Below are 23391 nucleotides of genomic sequence, written 5' to 3'. Positions count from 1 at the left end.
TTCCATCTGTTTACTTTATTCTGGATGCACAATTGAAAAACTTTAGCAGACATACAAATTTTACATTGATCATCAACACTGTTTTCCTACACCAAGCCAAGATTGCAAAAGCTCAGAGGTGTCAGAATGATAGATACCTCCACAAATGACCCCATTTTAACAACTACACGCCTTATTGTATTCACTGAGAAGGGGGGAGGGGGGGTCATGAGTATTTGGAATCCAGTTTTTTTTTTCAGGAGTTAAAGCAATTTAGAGGAAAAAATATAATTTCATATTTTCGAAAAAATGTCATTTTAAAGGCAGTTTTTTTTTCTTGAGTGCACATGAAAATGAGGATTTACACCCCAAAATGGATACCCCCATTTGTCCCGTGTTCAGAGACATACCCATTGTGGCCCTAATCTTATGTCTGGATGCACAACAGGGCCCAAACCGGAAGGAGCAGCCGGTGGTTTTCAGAACAGACATTTTGCTTGAAGGCGATTTAGGCCCCATTGCCCACTTGCAGAGTCCTTGACCCACCAAAACTATAGAGAACCCCCACAAATGACCCCATTTTGAAAACTAGACCCCTTAATGAATTCATCTAGTGGTGTACTGCATATTTTGACCCCACAGTTTTTGAATGAATCTAAGCAAAGTAGAAGGGAAAAAAATAACGATTTTCATTTTTTTTGGCAATTGTGTCAATTTAAAAAACTGTGTTTTTTGTACAGCACACATACGAATGAAGACTTTCACCCCAAAATTTTGTTTGTCTCGTGTTCGGAAACATACCCATTGTGGTTATCTACTTACAGGACACATGGCTAGGCCTATAACGGAGGGAACACCCATTGGATTTCAGGGCACAACTGAATAAATTCCAGGACCCATTGCTCACTGGGGCAGAAAAAAAAAAATGACTTCCTAAAAATAATCCCCCCCTCCGCACCCTTTTTGGCGTTGCCCAAATGTTAGATAAAAGTAATAATGTAAACTGTGTGGTATTTTCTTAGACAGAGGTAATTATAGAGGCCTGGTTTGGATGGGCACATAGGCAATAAAATCTGGTATCCCCCCTCTTCTGATTCTTTTTTGGAGGGTATTTCCTGACCTTATTAGCGGGTATGGGGTGTAAAAAGTGGCGCTCTGCTGAGGTGCGGCGGTCTCACACAGAAGGCGCTCAACAAGCTGCTCCTGGAACTGCAGGAAGGCGAGCGTTCCCGGGGCTTCTTGTAAATTACGTATTACAGGTAGCGGTCTGAATAACGCCGGGGCCACACAGCTGGATGTGGGATCCGCTTGCGGAGGCCCGCAGCCGATCCTAGCTGTGAGCCCGGCCGTGGCGCTGCGTACGGCCATGTAATGTACTGCACATAACTGCCTACTCACAAAGTCTGTCATGCGCAGTACACCTTTTTCAGTTTATATCTTATATCCGCTTAGTGATGACGTGGGTACCCGTAGCCTGTACACAATGTAGATGAGTATGAGCTGCGGGTATATCTGCGACCATAGGGCACGATGGGCTCTATGTTGCGGATATCCAGGGTGAAATAGAACCTGCTGCGTTCAGTTTTCTGCGAGTGGATTACGTAATTCGGACCCACTAATGTGAGCGGAATTGTGTAATCGAATGCGATTGATCTGCGTATTACCGGAGATCAAACGCCTAAGGAATCCACAATTTCTATCCAGTCATGGGAGACCGGCCCAAGGTAGATTGCTACTTTTTTTATCAATTGACCGGGGACCGCTCAACAAAGTCTCCGGTCACTGCTCCATGCTCTCGGCCACCTTTGGCCACCGGGAGCAAGGAGATTGTAAATTTCCTGGGCTCCCTGAATCCTGCGCATGTTTCCAACATTTTGCCGACGGGCGCATGCGCAGAATCCGGGTAAGGTCTGTGGTGGAGTATTGCATCGGGATTCAAATACGGAGGCCTCCAGTAAGAACTTTCATCTCCTCTCACCGATCGCATTGGTGAGGGGAGATAAAACGTCAACTTTTTCTTTTTACTTTTATGTGATCGCCATTATCCATTGGATAACGGTGATCACATGACTAGAAACCGCTCACCACGGCCCCCCGTGACATCTCCAGGCTCTTACAGGAAAATTTTAAATTTCCCAGGGAATTCTTGGTTTTTGTGCTTACGTCCGCCACTAGGCTGATGGCAAAAGCTGGGAAAGGTTAATTGATAAAGATCCCATCGGGAGACAAATCTGGGGACGTTAGGTTGGTAATTTCATTTCCCCTCACGGACACGAGCCGAGAGAAACTATTTTTTTTTGTTTTTTTCCTTTTTTTAAAAACACACTTCTTAACTTTACATGAGCACCATTATCCGATGGATACAGCGGTCCCCGGTGACATCTCCCTGCACTCGGCTAGCTTTGACAGCCAGGTGCAGGGAGATTTGGAGATTTTAAATTTGCCGGGCTCTCCGGCCTTCTGCACCATATTGGCGCATAAGCAGTTGCAGATCGCCATGGGACATCACGGAGGTCGGGGTGAGTAAATTTAGCTGCCCTGGTGGATCCGATTCAGGAGGGCAGCTGAAACAAACTTTTTCACTTTTCCGTGATCGCCAGTATCCATTGCATACCGGTAATCACATCACCTGCCTCCCGGTTACCTTCAGTAGCCAAGAGAATTCAAATTTGCCAGGGCTCTCAGCCTTCTGTGCATGCAGTTGACATAATGACGCCTGGCGCACATGCGCAGAAGACAGTCGTCAGGTCCTGCAGGACATCGCAGAGGACGGGAGGGGGAGTAAGCTCATCTGCCCTAATGGATCCGATCCATGAGGGCAGCTGAATCTAACTTTTTAAAAACTTTTTTACACTTTAAGGTCATAGACCCCCATGACAGCTCCAGGTTGTTGGGTACCTCTGGTATCAGTCAGCATGGAGCTGTCACGTCCACAGCTCATGTGGCTTTATTCCCCAAAAGTGAGTGTTTTTACGTCCCTGGGGATTAAAGCCCACTAACGCAGGACATAAAAAGGCAAAAGGGTGGCCACTAAGGGGTTAATAACACTTCCGAGTTCTCTCACTTGTTACTTTCCATACAGGAGATTGGAAAAGAAGAAGAACAACAGAAGCCTTTCCCTCAGGAGCGGCCGCCGGTGCGCAACACATCTCTGCAGAGCATTACAGCAGCCTGCAACTCCCAGGCTGCATTACGCAGGCCCTCAGACACAGAAGGCAAGGAACACGCCGACGGATGTTATTTCCTAACATTAAGGATGGAAACCTCCGCATGTAAACAACGCCATTCACATTTATTATTACAGGCCGTTGCACAATGGGGTCTTCACTTCATCGATGACGCTAGCACAAATGTTCAGAAGTATAAATTTCCAAAAACAGCAATCAATGTGATCTGGTTGTGTCTTATTCTTCTGCTAATAAACCCAAAGACGGAGCGGTCTAGAACAGGATCCTTGGGACAGAGGGGCGCAGGAGACCCTCGCAGCCTTCTTCCTAACTACATACCTGTAGGAATGCCAATTATACCTTTACACTAATGAAACATTTTCCAAAATGACACAAAAATGGCAACCGTTAGGTTCATATAAGGTTGGATATTGACGCCCAATTAAAACCAGGGCTGAAATAAAAGGGAGGGCACCTGGGGTAAGCATTCCAATATCTCCACCAATAATGAGAGCGTATGGACCCCCACCAGAACAGCCTATTAAGTAATACATATTCTTCATGTTTTTGTTATGAAGCATGATGACATTGTGATGTGCACTGATACTCTGTAAACATAGCTGCATGCATGGCTTGTTAGGCTGGGTTCACACAGGGGGGGGGGGAAATTTGCCGCGGAAATTCTGTCCGGACTGTCGCTGTGGCAAATCCGCCTGCGGCCGTTAATCCTGTAATTAGCCATCCATGTGGACGAGTTTTGTCAAAAATCTCATCCATACGGGACGGCCAATCCACCGCGGCAAAGTTGGCGCTGCGGATTCCCCGGCCGCAGCATGTCAATTGTTTTTCTTTTTTCTTTTCTCTTTTATGGGAGCACCGGCTGCAATGGAAAAGTGTGCAGCCAAGCCGCTCCAAAGCCCGTGGCCAAGCGCCACGGGTTTTGAAGCAGCACTTTCCCGGCGGAAATCTTGCGGCGTCATTACATCAGCTGCATGTGCAGCCTTACAGTTACAGGAGCTGCATGGTCACATGACTGCAGGCCCAGAAGCCAGTAAGTAGGAGTGCAAATCTTAGAGTGATACCCTGTTTCCCTGAAAATAGGACCTATCCTGATTTTTCAAGGAGGCTTGAAATATAGCCTTTCCCCCGAAAATAAGCCCTAGCTGCATTACATTAAAAAAAAAAAAAAAAAGCGCGAAGACATTACCAAGCAGGCTTGGTCCAGGTCCCTCATGCTGCTCTCCAGATCTCCATAGCACTTCTTGCAGTCCTCGGACACCCACAGAAGATCACTTTCTGGTTAAGGGATTCATAAATCCTACCTTTAGGAGACCGTGGCTCTGATTGATTCTCGAGCTCTGCACAGCCAATCAGAGCCATGGTTTTCCAGAGGCGGGCTTTATAAATCCCGTAACCAGGAAGTGATCTTTTGTGCGCAGCCGAGGACTGCAAGAAGTGTGTCGAAACTCCGGAGAGCAGCATGTGGGACCTGGACCGAGCTTGCTAGGTAAGTATAATAAGAGAACCCCCTCGAAAATAAGACTGGTGCCTCTTTTAGGGCAAAAATATATATAAGACAGGGTCTTATTTCCAGGGAAACACAGTAGGAACCCAAAAACTAGATAGTAAAATAAAACATGGGGCATCGTGGTAATTGGCCCTATCTACAGAAAAAAAAAAAAAACGCACGAAAGCTTTACTGTGCTGAACACCTTTGAAAATAAAATCTAAGAGCAATGGTTTTCCACTTACATACTACTAACTTACTAACCACTTACAAGTTTCTCAATACATTAGTATGTAGTACATTAAACGGTACGGCTCCTTCTGCAAAAACTAAACCAAATAAGAGCCATTATACAGCTATGTGAATGAGGGGGGAAAAGTTACGCCTCTCAAAAGTGGGGATGCAAAAAAAAAGGGTGGGGTGGGTGTTGTCCAGTGGGGCAGATGGAAAGATACTGTAAACTGCTCAGTATGTCAAAAACAACAGCATAGACATACTCCCCTCACTGATCCCTGCTGCAGCAGTAACATCCCAACAAAGTGATCAGTGTAATAAATCACTGGAAAAAGTGTCATACCCGGAGTGTGCCGCATGTGAAAAACATCCCCGGGCAAAAAAAACAAAACACCAAAAACCAAAGTACTTTGTTTGCAATTTGTTTACGGACCGGTTTCACACGAGCATACGCGCAGTTACACAGGCGTTAGTGCAACTTAGACTCAAGTAGGTCGTGAGCGAGATGGATAACCACTTGTGAATTCTTCATCCACTGCGGTGGCATGTAGACCCCGTGCTACACCTGCAGCCCACCCATACACATACTTCACTTCTATTGAGATGTACTAAAATTACAAGAGTTTTACTGCAAGTCTACCCGGCTAAATTTAGCTGGCCGTCTTCAGTGGAGGCTTCTGGCCGCACAGTTGTGTTTATCATCTCCCTGGTAATGAGTTCACAGCGAGGTTGCAGCGTGTAGTAGAGTCACAACATTCCCTTAAAAGCAAATGAAATGCACAAATTCCCATAAACCAGATATCCAGAAATGTGAAGGAATCAGGAGGCATTTCTACCTACCGCCATTACACCTACATACAAGTAGACGGGGTTCTATTTGGAATATATATATATTTTTTTTATTTTTCTCCTGATTCTATCGGTTCAGTCGTGTTCGACTCTGGGATATTTTGTAGGCCAGTCCTCTAAGGCTGCATTCCCGTGTCCTTCCTGATGGTGTCCAGCCAACATGTCTGGTCTTCCCCGTTTCCTTTTACCACTGACCATTTCAAGTAGCGTCTCTTTTTCTAGCAAATTTAGCCTCATCACGTGTCCAAAGCCAGTCAGTCTGTGCCTCGTGATTCTGCCTTCCAGGGACACCCCTGAGTTGGTACAGTCCAGGACAACTTTGTTGGTGACCCTAGCTATCCAGTGGATCCGTAGAAGTTTTCTCCAAGACCACAGCTCGAAAGTGTCCATTTTTCTTCTGTCAATGTCCACAACTCACAGCCATCTGTTGCACTCAGGAAGACGATGGCTGTGATTAACCTTTGTTTGATGGTCCTTTGTTAGAAGTCCAAGTATATTGGGTCCAAGTTCATCATTGCCGTAACCGATGCTTTATCTCACCTGTCGAGCTGCCACTACGATCAATGAGGGACCTAAGGAATACAAAACTATTAATCACTTCGATCTCCTCGTTGTTGACCTTTATGTGGACTTCCTTGTGGGCAGTGGTCATAATCTAGGTCTTCTTGATGTTCAGATGAAGCCCCATCTTCTAACTTAGCATCAGCATCTTCAGATGCGTCGCCGTCTCTGCTACTAGGATCTTAGATTAGTGATGGTTCTTCCACCTATTTTTAACCCAATGCCCTGATCATGCAAGTCCAGCCACCTCATGATCACTTCCACATAGGAGGTTGAAAAGAGAAGGAGAGAGGATGCATCCTTGTCTTGAGCCCTCTTTGATCGTGAAGCATTCTGTATCCCCACATCTGGTTCTTACTGCGGCTTCTTGATTGCTGTAGAGGGACCTGATCAACGTGATGAGGTTTGCTGGTACTCCTACCTCCCTCGGTGCTTCCTACAGCTTATCATGCTCTACACAGTCAAAAGCTTTGAAGTAATCAATGAAACACAGGTAGAGCTTCTTCTGATACTCTTACCTTTTCCCTGATCCACCTCAGGTTGGTGATGCGGTTACAGGTCCCCCTGCCCTTGCGGAATCCAGCTTCATCATCAGGAAGTTCCTGATATTGACTAGGCGCTTCTGGGTGATTTTCAGAAGCCCCTTGCAGAGTGGGGAATCTGAGGGATTGTTCTATTGTTTCCACAGTCTATCTCCTTTCTTTGGCACTTGGATCAAAAACAATCTTTTCCAATAATATGGCCATGTGCAGGTCCTCCAGATTGTCCGGCATAGTGTTGCAAATAAATAAAAAGATGCAGTTGCATAAATATGCACACCCTAAAATATACTTTGCTGATTCACCCTTTGACTTAATGACCACTGTCAGTCTTTTTTGGGTAGGTGTCCATCAGCATGGCACAAGTTGACTTGGCAATCTTTGCCCACTTTTCCTTGCAAAAGTGCTCCAATTATGTCAGATTGCGAGGGCATCTCATGTGTAGCGCCCTCTTCGAGTCAACCCATAGATCTTTGATGGGATTCAGGGCTGGGCCTTGGCTGAGCCATTCCAAAACTTTGATCTTCCTCTAGCGGAGCCATTCTTTTGTTGACTTGTAAGTATGCTTTGGGCCGTTGTTGTGCTGAAAGGTCAAATTCCTCTTCTTCTTCAGCCTTTTAGCAGAAGGTTTTTTGCCAAAATGGACTGATATTTGGAATGGTTCATAATCCCCTCCACCTTGATTAAAGCCCCAGTTCCAGCAGCAGAGAAAGGAGGGACCCACTGCGGGATTCTGCATGAAGAATCTGCGGCGGACCCGATTTTCCTTGTGGACATGAGGCCCAAGGCCGCCTCCTGGTTTTTAGGATCCAGGTCGTTGAGTCCCTTGAGGTGGCATACCATTACATTACTTGGTGCCAGCCATAGTTCTGCTTGATTATATATCTGCTCGTTTTAAATTAGACACACAAATAAAAGTTACGTTTCAGATCCACTCTGTGAATCCTAGTCTTCAAGGATCTGTAAGCCCACTGGGAATTCGTCATTTTTACAAGGAGTGTATATGCAAGTCATATCAACCCGCCAATATCAGCAATTGGCACTTATTTTAGTGATTTGTCTCGCTTTGTAAAAGGCCCCTCAGCGGCATCAGTACAGCCCTGTAGAAAGAAAAAGGTTTCTACAGAACAGTATCTAATCTCTCGAAATAATATTGATCTGAAGTCAAATGAGGAACAGGCTGAGACACATCAGATTCTAGACGCTCGTGTGCGAGGGGGTAATCAGCACCCGGACATCATTGTTAAAGAGTCACAAGCATGCACCGAAAGTCCTTGTTCGTAATGTGGCCGCTCTTTAGCATGTGTGTTATAACCACAATTCCCACCCTGACCCCAACTTACAGCGTCATATGATGGCATAGGTCGGGGTTATTAGGCCTGGAGTCAGCCAGGAAATGCAGCTGTAAATGGACATTAGAAAGATATCGGGGATTGGAGCCAGACAGCACATCGCTACCTAGGACAATACCCAGCAGAGGCCCTTGTATCAGCTTCACGTCACACAAGACCATAAAGTAATGCCGGCTGTGGGGAGTGGAAGCGTAGTCACAGATCTCATAGCAACGACTTCTCATGGACTTCGGTCATCAGGTCTTTTAGGCCGGCTGCACATGACTGGTGTGCATTCCACATGTGGGAGCCCTCAGCGGAATCCGACCCGGTGGCCGGCCGGCATCCACGCAGACCTATTATTCTTCTTCTTTCTCTGTACTGTGGATGGTCCACACAGAGAGCCGTCGGACATGCGTAGTTACTAGGCGATGACGCAGAATCTGCAAACTTTTTGCAATATCAATTACGGAAGGGTCACGGTCGGATGGCTTCCATTGACTTCAATAGAAGCAGTCCGCACTGAATCCACTTAAAAAGAGAACATGCTGCAATTTTTCCTCCACGAGTGGAAAGTTGCAATTGATTTCTGCTCATGGGAAGGAAAATGCGTTTTTAACAACATGCTATGGGCAGTATTTGCCACGGAATCCGGAGGCGGGCACCTGCTCCAGATTCCACAATGCAAATATGCCCGTGGGCAGCCGGTCTTAGGGTCTCAAGTGAAAAGGGTAATATCTGTTGCTGTTCCGCAACAAAGGCAGTGTCAAAATCAGCAGCTCTGGCGTGGATTCATACAGGCCCACCATCATGGTTGTGATGTGGAGTTTGCTGCAGAATCTCTGTTGTAGACATTCTGCAACATTTTTCGTTATGTGGCAACGCACCCTTAAAAAAGGGGTTGCACCCAAAGCAAAGTCATCAGTGGAGAGGCCATCGCTGGAACCGCTACCGGAACCTGAGGATGGGGGTTCCTATGTAAACCCCTCCAACTCCCGCACTGCACCCTCCATAGTGAAAACAGTGAATGGAGCAGTTGGTTGCAGGAAAACTCATTATTTTTCAATGGGACTGCTGGACAGAATACAAGCGCTCAACCATTTCTGTCAGCCCCATTGAGATGAATGGAGCGGCACTACATATGTTCAACTGGCGCTGCATTCAATCTGAGGTCACTGCAGGTGGGTACAGTGACCCCTTAATGACGAGAAGAGGGGCACACAGGAAACCAGTTCTCGGGATCAGTGGGGGTCTTAGCAGGTAGACCCCCACTGATCAGACTTATCACCTATCCCTTAGATTATGTAAAGGCTACACTAATAATTGTAAGTTAGCTGTTCTTACAAGATCAGTACTTGAGAACCCCAATTTTAGGAATAGGATATAAAGGACAATGAAACAACCCACCTAGTGAGAAGATAAATCCTATGCCAATACAGATGATACAGGAGGCGGATGACACTGTCCGACAGGTCCGAGACTCCACTTTTTGATTTTCAAACTAATCCTTCCATACAAAAGCAGTCAAAGCAAAAGGTGGGTCAGCAATCTGACAGGCAGCGGCCCCAGAATCCCCAGCTGTCCCGCACACTTCAAAGCTACAAGTTAAGCACTGATTAGGGGATTCAGACGCTCGCTGTCCAGGCATCCCAGCAGATCAGCAAGTTTCGCCTCTATGCTGCATTTTCATAGAGCAGCAGATTAGAAAGAGCTTCAGATGGCTCAGACGGGTTTTCCACTATCAAAATATAAAGGGTTAATAAAATGACATTTGATAAAAGCGGTTGTCCCAAGAAATAACCCCTGCTCATATAGCCTATTAGGGTATAAGGACATGATAGACTGGCCACCACTAGCCCTGCAGCTTTAAAGTGACCCTCCAGCCAAACAAAGATGGCCGCACCACTTCTGCCGCGGGTGTTCGCCTTAGAGCCGCTACGGTATTGAAGTATGTAATGCTGATCGCTGGTGGCGTTCCAATGAATGCGATTACCATAGAGGATGGGGAGCTGCGAGGGAATCTTTGCATGTGAATATACAGCGGGGAAAGGTGCTCTTAATGGGAATATACTGGGGGGGGGTGTAGCTCTGTATATGATTATACTGTGAGGGGGGGCTTTTAATATGATGAATGTCTTACATATATGTGCGGCCATAATACACACACGTGTGGGGGAAGCCTTAGGGCTCATGTCCACGGGCAAAATAAGAATTAAAATCCGCAGCGGATTTTAACTCTTCTCCCGCGCGCGGATCCGCACCCCATAGGGATGCATTGACCACCCGCGGGTAGATAAATACCCGCGGATGGTCAATAAAAGTGATTTTAAAAAAAATGGAGCATGAAAAAATCCGGACCATGCTCCATTTTCGTGCGGGTCTCCCGCGGGGACGGCTCCCGCGGGCTTCTATTGAAGCCTATGGAAGCCGTCCGGATCCGCGGGACACAAAAATCAGATTGTACTTACACGCTCCGGTTCTTCTCTTCGCCGCGGCGCCATCTTCTCTCAGTCGCGGCCGGATCATTTTGCTTCGGCCCGGCGCATGCGCGGGGCACGTCACCGACGTCATCATGCACATCCGCTGAGCCGAAGAAAGAAGATCCGGCCGCGACGAGAGAAGATGACGCCGCAGCGAAGGAAGTATCCGGAGCGTGTGAGAGGTAAGTTAATTCTGATTTATTCCTATTTTAAGCGCTCATGTCCGCGGGGCAGGAGGGACCCGCTGCAGATTCTACATGGAGACTCCGGAGCTGGCCTGATTTTCCCCGTGGACATGAGGCCTAACTGTTAGGATATTTAAATTTGGTGAATAAAACTTTTATGTGGCTCCTGTGTTTTTCTGGCTTCTATGTAATTTTTTTGGCCTGGAGCATTTTATTGGACATTTTACCTTGACCACTTACGCAACATGTGCTTCTGCCACTAGAGGGAGCATTGCAACTCATTGCATAGGCAACAGTGTGCAGCAAGCTCATCCACGCCCTCTAGTGGTGACTTTAGGCAGCCAGAACACAGAGCACAGTGTTTTCCATAAGCCATTATCCCAGTCCACAGTCTGAAGAGAATACTTCATATGTGATCATTTTATTTTTACATTTGATGATCAAAAATACTAATGTGGTTTCCAATTTTAAGACTAGAAATCAAGGGCACCTCTGCTGGGTGTTGGGGGTGGCACACACATTTCCAGCGTGCCATTGGTTGCCTGTATCATTGTATAGGTCACCAACTTTGGACAACTGTAGATGCAAGGATACAGCTGCCTGGGGGTCCATGTTAATCATAGGTCTGCTGTTTGGGCACTTTTTTATTCAAACTATTAGGGTTATTTTATGGACCTCCTGAGGTTATTGGTTGGCACGTCTCAGGCCCAGGGACATGGGACAGATCTGTTCTTTGGCCCCCTTCTTAGAGGCGAACAAAAAAATAACCCAGATCCGCATGATCAGGCAGATGCCGCTGCAGAACGGACCGCATTGACTAACAGGGTCCGTCCAGCATTCCACTGGATGAAGTAGCGCTGCATGCTACGCTATTTTATCCAGGATTTTCCGCTGCAGGCTCCGTACAGAACCTCCGATGTAGATGTGAATGGACCTTTAAATTTGTACGCTTAGAGACTGCATGTTTTTGCTTCCAATAGGTGGCGCTGCAGAGGGATTGTTCGATCTCTCTTATTTGCTCTTTTTCATGCATAATGGTTGTCAGCAATATATGGTAAACACTCTGCCCTATAAACCCGCGTACATGCCAACTACAATAGGGATCTGCTCACAGAATTTCATCAAGCGCTTATATAAATACACATCCAGGTTGCTGACCTTTCCAATGTTAAAGTCAAATGTCACTAAACAAACAGGTAATCCCTTTAAAGCGTGGTAAAAGTCAGTAACAATATCCTAAAATGCCCAACAAACACAGTAATCCCAATCCACATAAGATGATCCGTCTTAACTTCTTTGGGACATTATTTTTAGACAGAAAAATTGCCTCCTGGTTAAACAAGGCCACGGCAGATCACACGCCTAAGCCCCGGCGTCACGGCGGAGGCCTACGCCCGCTGATGCCGTACAACACGGAGGCGGCACCGCTCGCATTAGCAGACAGTGCCTTTATCTCCTTGCTGTTACAGTAGATCTAAAAGGCAAGTTTGTATCTTGTGCAGCAAAACATTAAACATACATTGTTGCAAAAAACCCCAAACACTACAGGCAAGAGAAGCTGCAGCGCATAGTGGGACACGGCACAAGAGTGCCATGGTCCTGGAAGTGGCAGAGATCTGGGTTGGGGTATGTTTAGGCGTATCTACGTTCACACTACGCAGAGAACACCCAAGGAGACGCGGAATACGTTGCGCAATTCCACTGGGAAAACACCACATCTGGAAGCAATAAGCCATTGCAGGCGGTACATCTCGTTTGCTGCCCTAAAGGCAGAAAATCACAGCAAAATACTCCAATATGTGCACAAAAATGCAGCGCAGAGACGGGCGCCAATGCGTGTGGAGGCGGGCCTAGACATGAGAGATTTGCTGCAATGGAAAAAAAACTCAGCAGCAAATCTGCACCTAAACCCAAACCATTTGGAGGGGACTGTGATCTGGATTCACAGGGTCACCCCTCTCACCCGCAGGGCTCCTCCGCACGGGCTTATGGGTTTCCATTCTATGGATATGCGGCAAATGCGCGTAATACGTGGGCGACATAATTCCATAAAAGTGAGCCCTCGCTTCTGGTGCATCGCGGCTTCACAAACCGCACACGACCCTGGCACATATAAGGGCTTCAAGAGTCATGGGAGAAGACAAATGGGGTAAATGTCAGAAAATCCAAGAGGGCTGAACACCATTTTTTCCCGTTTTACTTCAAATAAATAGTTGTCCGTGTTCAGATGAACTCGCGCATCACCTCCGATGTAACGAGGGGAGTTGTGGCACATCCAACGTGTGAAGGGGCTAACGAACATACCAAGCTCCCTGCTGCTGCTCTCACAAGCAGTGTCTGGGTTTTACCCATCAGGCAGCGCACGGACACCCCTTCATGAGCCGGGAGAGCGAGCCGGTAAAGAAAACTAGGACTCTGTTGCGGCCTGTTGACAAAAGGGCTCGTTCACACGGGGAGTCTCCCGCAGTGGTGTACAAGTTACAGCCCATACGCTCTGCTGGCAGAGATGCATAAGGGCTGCGATTAGCACAGCGCACGCCCGGGAATCACAGATAGGAGGGATTTATTTTTATTTTTTTTTACAAATGCCCAGTTCTATTTAGGTATGCGTATGAAAACACTGCCCGTAAGCAGTGCCCGCGCACGGACCACGTATCACACACTGCCCGTAAGCAGTGCCCGCGCACGGACCGCGTATCACACACTGCCCGTAAGCAGTGCCCGCGCACGGACCGCGTATCACACACTGCCCGTAAGCAGTGCCCGCGCACGGACCGCGTATCACACACTGCCCGTAAGCAGTGCCCGCGCACGGACCGCGTATCACACACTGCCCGTAAGCAGTGCCCGCGCACGGACCGCGTATCACACACTGCCCGTAAGCAGTGCCCGCGCACGGACCGCGTATCACACACTGCCCGTAAGCAGTGCCCGCGCACGGACCGCGTATCACACACTGCCCGTAAGCAGTGCCCGCGCACGGACCGCGTATCACACACTGCCCGTAAGCAGTGCCCGCGCACGGACCGCGTATCACACACTGCCCGTAAGCAGTGCCCGCGCACGGACCGCGTATCACACACTGCCCGTAAGCAGTGCCCGCGCACGGACCGCGTATCACACACTGCCCGTAAGCAGTGCCCGCGCACGGACCGCGTATCACACACTGCCCGTAAGCAGTGCCCGCGCACGGACCGCGTATCACACACTGCCCGTAAGCAGTGCCCGCGCACGGACCGCGTATCACACACTGCCCGTAAGCAGTGCCTGCGCACGGACCGCGTATCACACACTGCCCGTAAGCAGTGCCCGCGCACGGACCGCGTATCACACACTGCCCGTAAGCAGTGCCTGCGCACGGACCGCGTATCACACACTGCCCGTAAGCAGTGCCCGCGCACGGACCGCGTATCACACACTGCCCGTAAGCAGTGCCCGCGCACGGATCGCGTATCACACACTGCCCGTAAGCAGTGCCCGCGCACGGACCACGTATCACACACTGCCCGTAAGCAGTGCCCGCGCACGGACCGCGTATCATACACTGCCCGTAAGCAGTGCCCGCGCACGGACCGCGTATCACACACTGCCCGCGCACGGACCGCGTATCACACACTGCCCGTAAGCAGTGCCCGCGCACGGACCGCGTATCACACACTGCCCGTAAGCAGTGCCCGCGCATCACACACTGCCCGTAAGCAGTGCCCGCGCACGGACCACGTATCACACACTGCCCGTAAGCAGTGCCCACGCACGGACCACGTATCACACACTGCCCGTAAGCAGTGCCCGCGCACGGACCGCGTATCACACACTGCCCGCGCATCACACACTGCCCGCGCACGGACCGTGATACACTGCCCGTAAGCAATGCATGCTCCTGGACCGCGTATCACACTGCCCGTCAGCAATGCCTGCGCCTGGACTGCGCATCATACACTGCCCATATGCAATGCATGCGCCTGCACCGCGCATCATACACTGCCCGTACTAGGGCTACGTATAATATACAGAGAGATAGAGGACGCTGCGATTTATTTCTCCTGCATGTCGATACGCAGTGCCCACACGCTAAGGGGTGAAAGTTCATAGACTTTCATTGCCTTCGTTCACCGCGTGATACGCACGGAAAAACGCCTGCATAATGCACGGTGGCACTACACCCGCGTGAAGGCGCCCTATAAGGAAAATTACCTTATTTTGGACCAGCAGCCTTGATCCAAGTAAGCCCATATCCTTTATCTAGATCCCTGACCCCTCTTCCGTGTCGGCACTTAACAGGTTGCGCCAGTCCTAGTTTTTTTTTTTTTTTTTTTTTTTTTTTAAACGCTTGCTATTCCAATACCCGACACTCGCGCCGGCCTCACACGACCGTACGTGTATTTGCTTGAGCGCTGCCTTTTAGTAGAATTGACAATGCTTTTTTGTGCGCGCATCACCATATTTTAACCCCCCCCCCCCAAAGTCATGTTACATGAAAACCGCCTGGCATCTGTGGGTAAAACGAATGCTGAGAAGTGCGATATCATGACGGGTTCTCGGACGGATTTCACGCACACCTGTGAGAAGGACGCCTAAATACGAGGAAAGTGGGTCAATAACACGACCGCCATTCCTTCACAGTCGGTATGAATTACTTTTGTCGTGATTTTCCAGTGGCACATTGAGCCCTGCGGGGGTGGCAGCTCTAGTACCTCCTGTTGTACCACTGGCCCGCTCCATCTGATGGTTAATACCTATACTGGAGGACTTGGCACATGTGTCCCCTGGCATCTCCACGAGTGAGTGTCTACATCCATGACAACTACTCTCCGCAGATGGCACCATGCCCTCTCACAGAGAGCCAGCGACCCCCCCCCCCCTCACATACCTCTGTCGCCTCGTGCCACCCACCCCTCCCCCAAGAAAGCCAGCGGCTCCCCTTACAGACTGGCAGCAGCCCCCTCACAGACAGCCAGCGCCCGATGCCCTCCTCACAGACAGTCGTTGCCTCCCCTCACAGACTGGCAACACCCCCATGCCCCCTCACAGACAGCCCGTGCCCCTGCTCACAGAGTGGCCGCCCCCCCTTACAGACTTGCAGCACCCTCCCCTCACAGACAGCCAGTGTCCTCCTCACAGACTGGCAGCAGCGCCCCCCTTGCCCTTCTCACAGACTGGCAGCAGCACCCCCCTTGCCCTTCTCACAGACTGGCAGCAGCACCCCCCTTGCCCTTCTCACAGACTGGCAGCAGCACCCCCCTTGCCCTTCTCACAGACTGGCAGCAGCGCCCCCCTTGCCCTTCTCACAGACTGGCAGCAGCGCCCCCCTCGCCCCTCTCACAGACTGGCAGCAGCGCCCCTCTTGCCCTTCTCACAGACTGGCAGCAGCGCCCCCCTTGCCCTTCTCACAGACTGGCAGCAGCGCCCCCAAGCCCCTCTCACAGACTGGCAGCAGCAACCCCTCACTGACAGCCAGTGCTCCCTTCCCGATTGCCTGCACCCTGTGCCCCTCTCACAGACTGGCAGCAACCCCGTGCACCTCCTCACAGACTGGCAGCGTCCCCCCTCACAGATTGTCAGCACCCCCGTGCCCTCTTCACAGTCTGGCAGCACTCCCCTAACAGACTGGCAGCACCCCCGTGCCCCTCTTACAGACTGGCAGCACCCCCGTGCCCATCTCACAGACTGGCAGCACCCCCGTGCCCATCTCACAGACTGGCAGCAGCTCCCCCTCACAGACAGCCACTGCTCCCCTCACAGATTGCCAGCACCCTGTGCCCCTCTCAGACTGGCAGCATCCCCTTTACAAATTGCCAGCACCCCCGTGCCCCCTCCACAGTCTGGCAGCACCCCCGTGCCCCCCCCCTCCTCCTCACAGTCTGGCAGCACTCCCCTAACAGACTGGCAGCGCCCCCGTGCCCCCCTCACAGCCAGCGGCCGCCTGTCCCTCCCGTCTCATCCCTCACACTGACGGGCGGGGCGGCACTTCCGTCTGACTCACATCCACCAGAGAGCACAAACGGTTGACATCAGATGAGGAGTCACCGGAGGTCGGGAGACCCCGCACACCACGTGCTGATGGGCGGCGGGGGCTGCAGAGGATGCGGGGGGCGCCCTAACAAAGGACGGTCCGCTGAGGAGGCAGGAGACGTGGCAGCTGTGTGCCCCAGATACAGGGCTGTACATAGCACAGTGCCCGCTGCCCCGTATACCACCACACAGTGCCAGTACACTACAGTGTCCATATATAGTACAGTGCCCACTATCCCGTGTACCACCGGCGCCCGCTGCCCCATGTACCACCACACAGTGCCCGTACATAGCACTGTGCCCGCTGCCCTGTGTACCACACAGTGCCAGTACACTACAGTGGTCGCTGCCCCATGTACCACACAGTGCCAGTACACTACAGTGGTCGCTGCCCCATGTACCACACAGTGCCAGTACACTACAGTGGTCGCTGACCTGTGTACCACCACATAGTGCCAGTATACTACAGTGCCCACTGCCCCATGTAACGCCCACAATGCTAGTACACTACAGTGCCCATTGCCCCATGTACCACACAGTGCAGTACACTACAGTGGTCGCTGCCCCATGTACCACACAGTGCCAGTACACTACAGTGCTTGCTGACCTGTGTATCACTACGCAGTGTCAGTACACTACAGTGCCCATATACAGCAGTGCCCGCTGCCCTGTGTACCACAAAGTGCCAGTACACTACAGTGCCCGCTGCCCTGTGAACCACAAAGTGCCAGTACACTACAGTGCCCGCTGCCCTGTGAACCACAGTGCCAGTACACTACAGTGCCCGCTGCCCTGTGTACCACAGTGCCAGTACACTACAGTGCCCGCTGCCCTGTGTACCACAGTGCCAGTACACTACAGTGCCCGCTGCCCTGTGTACTACCACACAATGCTAGTACACTACAGTGCCCGCTGCCTCATGTAACACCCACAATGCTAGTACACTACAGTGCCCACTGCCTCATGTGCCACACAATGCCAGTACACTACAGTGTCCATACATGGTATAGTGCCTGCTGCCCCATGTACCACACGATGCCAATACACTACAATGCCCGCTGCCCCATGTACCGCACAATACCAGTAGATTACTGTGCCCATATATAGTATTTTGCCCACTGCCCCATGTACCACACGATGCCAGTACACTACAGTGCCTATATATAGTATAGTGCCCATTGCCCCATGTACCACACGATGCCAATGCACTACAGTGCCTAACACCACACAATGCCAGTACATTACAGCGCCTTCTGACCCATGTAACAATGGCAGTACAGTACCTAATACCATACTAAGTCAGTGCACTACAGTGCCCGCTGCCCCATGCTGTCAGCATATACTAGTGCCTACTGCTCTACATGATGCCAGAGTACACTACAGTGCCCACTGCTCTACATACCACATAATGCTAGTACACTCTAGTGCCTGCTAATCACTCACAAGTGTGTATGCCCCCAGTGTCCTCCATGTACCACAATAATGCAAGTATACTAATGCTTGCTACCATATATACTACATGATGCCAGTATACTGCAGTACCTATTTCTGCGTGGACCACATGCCAGTATACTGCAGTACCTATTTCTGCGTGGACTACATGCCAGTATACTACAGTACCTATTTCTATTTCTGCATGGACCACATGCCAGTATACTACAGTACCTATTTCTGCGTGGACCACATGCCAGTATACTGCAGTACCTATTTCTGCATGGACCACATGCCAGTATACTGCAGTACCTATTTCTGCATGGACCACATGCCAGTATACTGCAGTACCTATTTCTGCATGGACCACATGCCAGTATACTGCAGTACCTATTTCTGCATGGACCACATGCCAGTATACTGCAGTACCTATTTCTGCATGGACCACATGCCAGTATACTGCAGTACCTATTTCTGCGTGGACCACATGCCAGTATACTGCAGTACCTATTTCTGCGTGGACCACATGCCAGTATACTGCAGTACCTATTTCTGCATGGACCACATGCCAGTATACTACAGTACCCATTTCTGCATGGACCACATGCCAGTATACTACAGTACCTATTTCTGCGTGGACCACATGCCAGTATACTATAGTGCCAACTATTTAATTTACTAACGCATCATCCTGTCAGTATTACAGTGGCATAGTACTTTTTGTACCACCTAGTACCAGCATATTAAATAACCTATGTACCACACAGACAGTATTCTATGATGCCAATGTACTACATAACCCTACAGTACATGTACCATATGGTGCTAGTATAGTGCATGCAAAACGTGAATACTGTATGACATAGTACACAGCACCCTAAAATACTGGCACTGTGGCACCCAAGTACCGTAATAGACTGGTATCTCATGGTAGATGAAATGGAGATTGTTGCCCACTTATATAAGTATATGATAGTGCTGGCTCCCCAATATGTGCCACACTATGTGCCAGCACAGTGCCTACTACTGAATGTAACAATTCACCACATGCCAATGCATCATCCTGTCAGTATTACAGTATCAATGTACTTTATGTACATATAGTGCCAGTGTATTATAGTGCCCATGTATAACTCACTATGTTGCAGTGCCCATGTCCCATGTAGTGCTAGTGTATTAGTGACAATGTCACAGTACCATATGTACCAGTGTATCACAGTGCCCATGTACGCTATAATGCCAATGTATTACAGTGTCAGTATGTCACAGTGGCCATGTACGCTATAGTGCCAATGTACAACTGTCAGTGTGTCACAATACTAGTGTATTACAGTACCCCATGTACAGTCCCAGTGCCCATGAACCCTAGAGTGCCAGTGTATAACAGTGCCCATGAACCCTAGAGTGCCAGTGTATAACAGTGCCCATGAACCCTAGAGTGCCAGTGTATAACAGTGCCCATGAACCCTAGAGTGCCAGTGTATAACAGTGCCCATGAACCCTAGAGTGCCAGTGTATAACAGTGCCCATGAACCCTAGAGTGCCAGTGTATAACAGTGCCCATAAACCCTAGAGTGCCAGTGTATAACAGTGCCCATAAACTCTAGAGTGCCAGTGTATAACTCAGTATGTCACAATACCCATGTACTAGTGTATTACAGTGCCCATGTACAACTGTCAGTATGTCCCAGTGCCCACGTACCCTATAATGCCAATGTACAACTGTCAGTATGTCCCAGTGCCCATGTACCCTGTAGTGCCAATGTACAACTGTCAGTATGTCCCAGTGCCCATGTACCCTGTAGTGCCAATGTACAACTGTCTATGTCCCAGTGCCCATGTACCCTGTAGTGCCAATGTACAACTGTCAGTGTGTCACAATACTAGTGTATTACAGTACCCCATGTACAGTCCCAGTGCCCATGAACCCTAGAGTGCCAGTGTATAACAGTGCCCATGAACCCTAGAGTGCCAGTGTATAACAGTGCCCATGAACCCTAGAGTGCCAGTGTATAACAGTGCCCATGAACCCTAGAGTGCCAGTGTATAACAGTGCCCATGAACCCTAGAGTGCCAGTGTATAACTCAGTATGTTACAATGCCCATGTACTAGTGTATTACAGTGCCCACGTACCCTGTAGTGCCAATGTACAACTGTCAGTATGTCCCAGTGCCCATGTACCCTATAGTGCCAATGTACAACTGTCTATGCCCCAGTGCCCAGTTACCCTGTAGTGCCAATGTACAAGTGTCAGTATGTCTCAGTGTATCCCAGTGCCCGGCGCTAGAACTTCTCCCCGGCCGGCTGCACACCATCACCCACGAGCCATGATGAGACAATGAGGAAGCGCCGTACCGTGGTGAGCAGCGGTCTCATCTGTTCCCCGGCGCGGTCCTCGTCCATGGCCTCCCGCGGAGCTCCCGGTGATGGACGGAGCTGTACACGTGTGCCCCGTCAGGTGCCGCCGGCGCTCATAGCAGGGGATCTCCGCGTCCCCGGGCTGCTGTGCGATCTCTATCGGAAGGAGAGCGGTGTCGTCGGCTTCCTCCGCCCTCTTCCTCCCCGCTATCCCGCCCTTCAGCCTGCTGGTCCCCCTGTATCTCCTGCTCCGGCTGGGCCCTCCCCTTCCCTCTGTCTCCGCTGTCTGTTGCGGCCTCCCCTCCCCCTCTGTCCCTTCTCTGCTCAGTCCCTGGTGATGCTGGGGACTCTGCACTGCAGGAGTTATTCTATGGCGCCCCATATACCGCAGTGCGGTTCACAGGCCAATTCCCCAATCACAGTTTTGCATTCACATAAATAGGCAAAGCCATCATTCGAAAAAAAGTTTTTTGTTCTACGGATACTTTTACAAGGGCCGATAGTCGCCCCAGTAATCACTCAGACCGGAGACTGCTACCCCGCGTAATCTGGGACCCGACAGGGCGAGTGACCGACCATCACTCACTTGTCTAGTAGCTTACTTTTTAGTTCACCTAAAACCGTCCGACTACCGGTCTGGATAAACAGGTTCATCTATGGACAACGGCCTGTTTACTCTGAAAGGGGGTCGGGGTCTGGAAGAGATTTCTGGCCCGCTCCGCCGCCATTCAGTGAGCGATCATCCATCCTATGTATGAACACAGGAGCGCTATCGTCGGGACGGCTGTCGGGGGCTTAAAGGAACCTGTCAGCTCCCAACAGCACCATAAACTACGGGGAGGTACCAGGGATGTATGTTTTATACTCACCCACTACCCCATTCCACGACAATCCGACTTTCAGATTGCTCTCCCATACAAGTCTATGGGAGATGCTACAGTCTTTTTGTTCAAAGTGTCACTTTCTGGAAGTCTTCTCCAATGGAGCTTCTGGCCGCCTCTTCTCCTATCCAGTGACTTCAGACGTCCTCCACTAATAACCTTTATTTAGTTCCTTTCCTTTGCTATTCTATTGGTCCTTTCACACGGGCCGAGAATCTCACAATTCTTGTTTGCCTGACTGCGGACGGACTGTGATGTCATCGCCAGCTCCTCCGCGCTCGTGCAGCCTGTTTAACCTGCAGGATTCTCAGCGCAAATCGTGCCGGTCGTTCAGTGTTCCATATTACTATGTGAAACACTGACAGCTTGTCTTCTGCATCCAGTTGTTCCCCGCTCTTAGCGCCCGGCTGTTATACAGCTGAGTGCTCCAAGTGGGGTATGCAGAACACAGCTTGACCGCTGTGTTCTTCAAACCCCGGCTGTTCACGGAGCGCTCAGCTGGAATATAGCTGTGCACTCCATGCGGAATATGAAGAACACAGCTGGACCGCTCTGTTCTTCATACCCCGCATGTGTTCAGGGAGCGGGATACAGCTGAAACAATAGTATCAGCTGTATCCTGCTGTGACTCTCTGATAACTGATCGCTGATCTTTCAGCATGCTGGAAGACAGCAAATAGCGACAGCTTAACGAAAACTACACGATGTACGTGCAGTTAGACACAACAGTTATCGCTCAAAAGACGATTTTTGAGTGAAAATCGTTGTGTCTAAATAAGCCTTTAGTTTTAAGTTGAGACATTAGGATGTAAATAAGGGAGATGGAGCAATATCTTTGCAGCACCACTTATTGGATGGCAGCATTTCTTCAAAAGGGGGCAAAACCCCCTAAACAGCTGTCTGTGTATGGATTCTGGCGTGGTTTTCAATTCCCAATCATTGCTCTACAGACTTGTATAAAGGGTTGGGCATTGATTTGCAGGAAAACTGCCATCCAATAGGTGGCGCTGCAGAGGTATTGTTCCATCTCTCTTATTTGCATATTACCCAGAGGAGCATGGATGACCTTAAAAGTTTCCTCACCTCCTGGCCGCTCTCCCCAAGCAGTGATGATACCCCTCCCGATTAACATGTGAATAATGTTCTTTAAAAACGATGCAAAATATATATGAGGAGATATAGAATATTCTAATAATAGGGATCCTTTATACCTGGACAACACTGGGCTCTGTGATTGGCTGCTGCAGCCCATGACGTCCCGTACACAGGCTGACTGTAGCGTCACATGGGAGACCCAGAGCGGGGCATGTGGGGCGCCGGGAGAGGGGAGTGATAGCTGTGTTATAGGTTTGGGCATGGGTAAAGGGCCTTACAAACAGAACAATCATCATGTAAAATATTGTTCAAACGAGCAAAAATGAACACTAATCATTCAATGTAAACAGCGATCAAACAATGCATGATAAATCATTCACTTTCATTGTTCATTCTATGCAGGCATTGAAATGATTGTTGGATCGTTCACTTATCGTTCAGTCTAAATGTGCTCGTTCATTCATTCTCATTCAGTAATATGAACAGCTGAATGGTTTATCGTTTGAAAGAGCCAACAATGTATCCGTATAAACAGTGAACTGTGACATCATCGTTAAATCGTTTGTTGTACACGGATCCTAAGATAGATTTTTTACTTTAAGGGCTCTTTCCCATGAGCGTATATCAGTCACCGTTTTCACGGCCGGCTGATATACGCTGTGATCTGATGCATTGGATTCCAATGGCCGTATTCCCATGATGTAAAAGCGCCCAGCCGGGCCAGTATAGCGCCGGGCCCAAAAGATAGTCTTTTGGACCGGAATCCTATGGGAGCCCATGG

General features: G+C 49.6%; 1 protein-coding gene across 10 annotated transcripts in view; it reads right to left on the bottom strand.

Moving 5' to 3' along the window:
• Positions 1-20810, bottom strand: part of SLC4A7 (solute carrier family 4 member 7) — a 128687-nt gene extending 107877 nt beyond the window's left edge. For all 10 annotated transcript variants that reach the window (XM_066584572.1, XM_066584577.1, XM_066584574.1 and 7 more), the window contains exon 1: positions 20632-20810. In XM_066584572.1, the coding sequence (XP_066440669.1) occupies positions 20632-20679 (48 nt within the window). In that variant the 5' untranslated portion in view covers positions 20680-20810. The remainder of the gene's footprint in view (positions 1-20631) is intronic.
• Between the last annotated feature and the right edge of the window lie 2581 nt (positions 20811-23391).

The sequence above is a fragment of the Eleutherodactylus coqui genome, chromosome 12 (assembly GCF_035609145.1).
Source record: "Eleutherodactylus coqui strain aEleCoq1 chromosome 12, aEleCoq1.hap1, whole genome shotgun sequence".
Taxonomy (NCBI): domain Eukaryota; kingdom Metazoa; phylum Chordata; class Amphibia; order Anura; family Eleutherodactylidae; genus Eleutherodactylus; species Eleutherodactylus coqui.
Note: the sequence above shows the minus strand (reverse complement) of the source record. Positions and strands in the feature narration are given on the sequence as shown.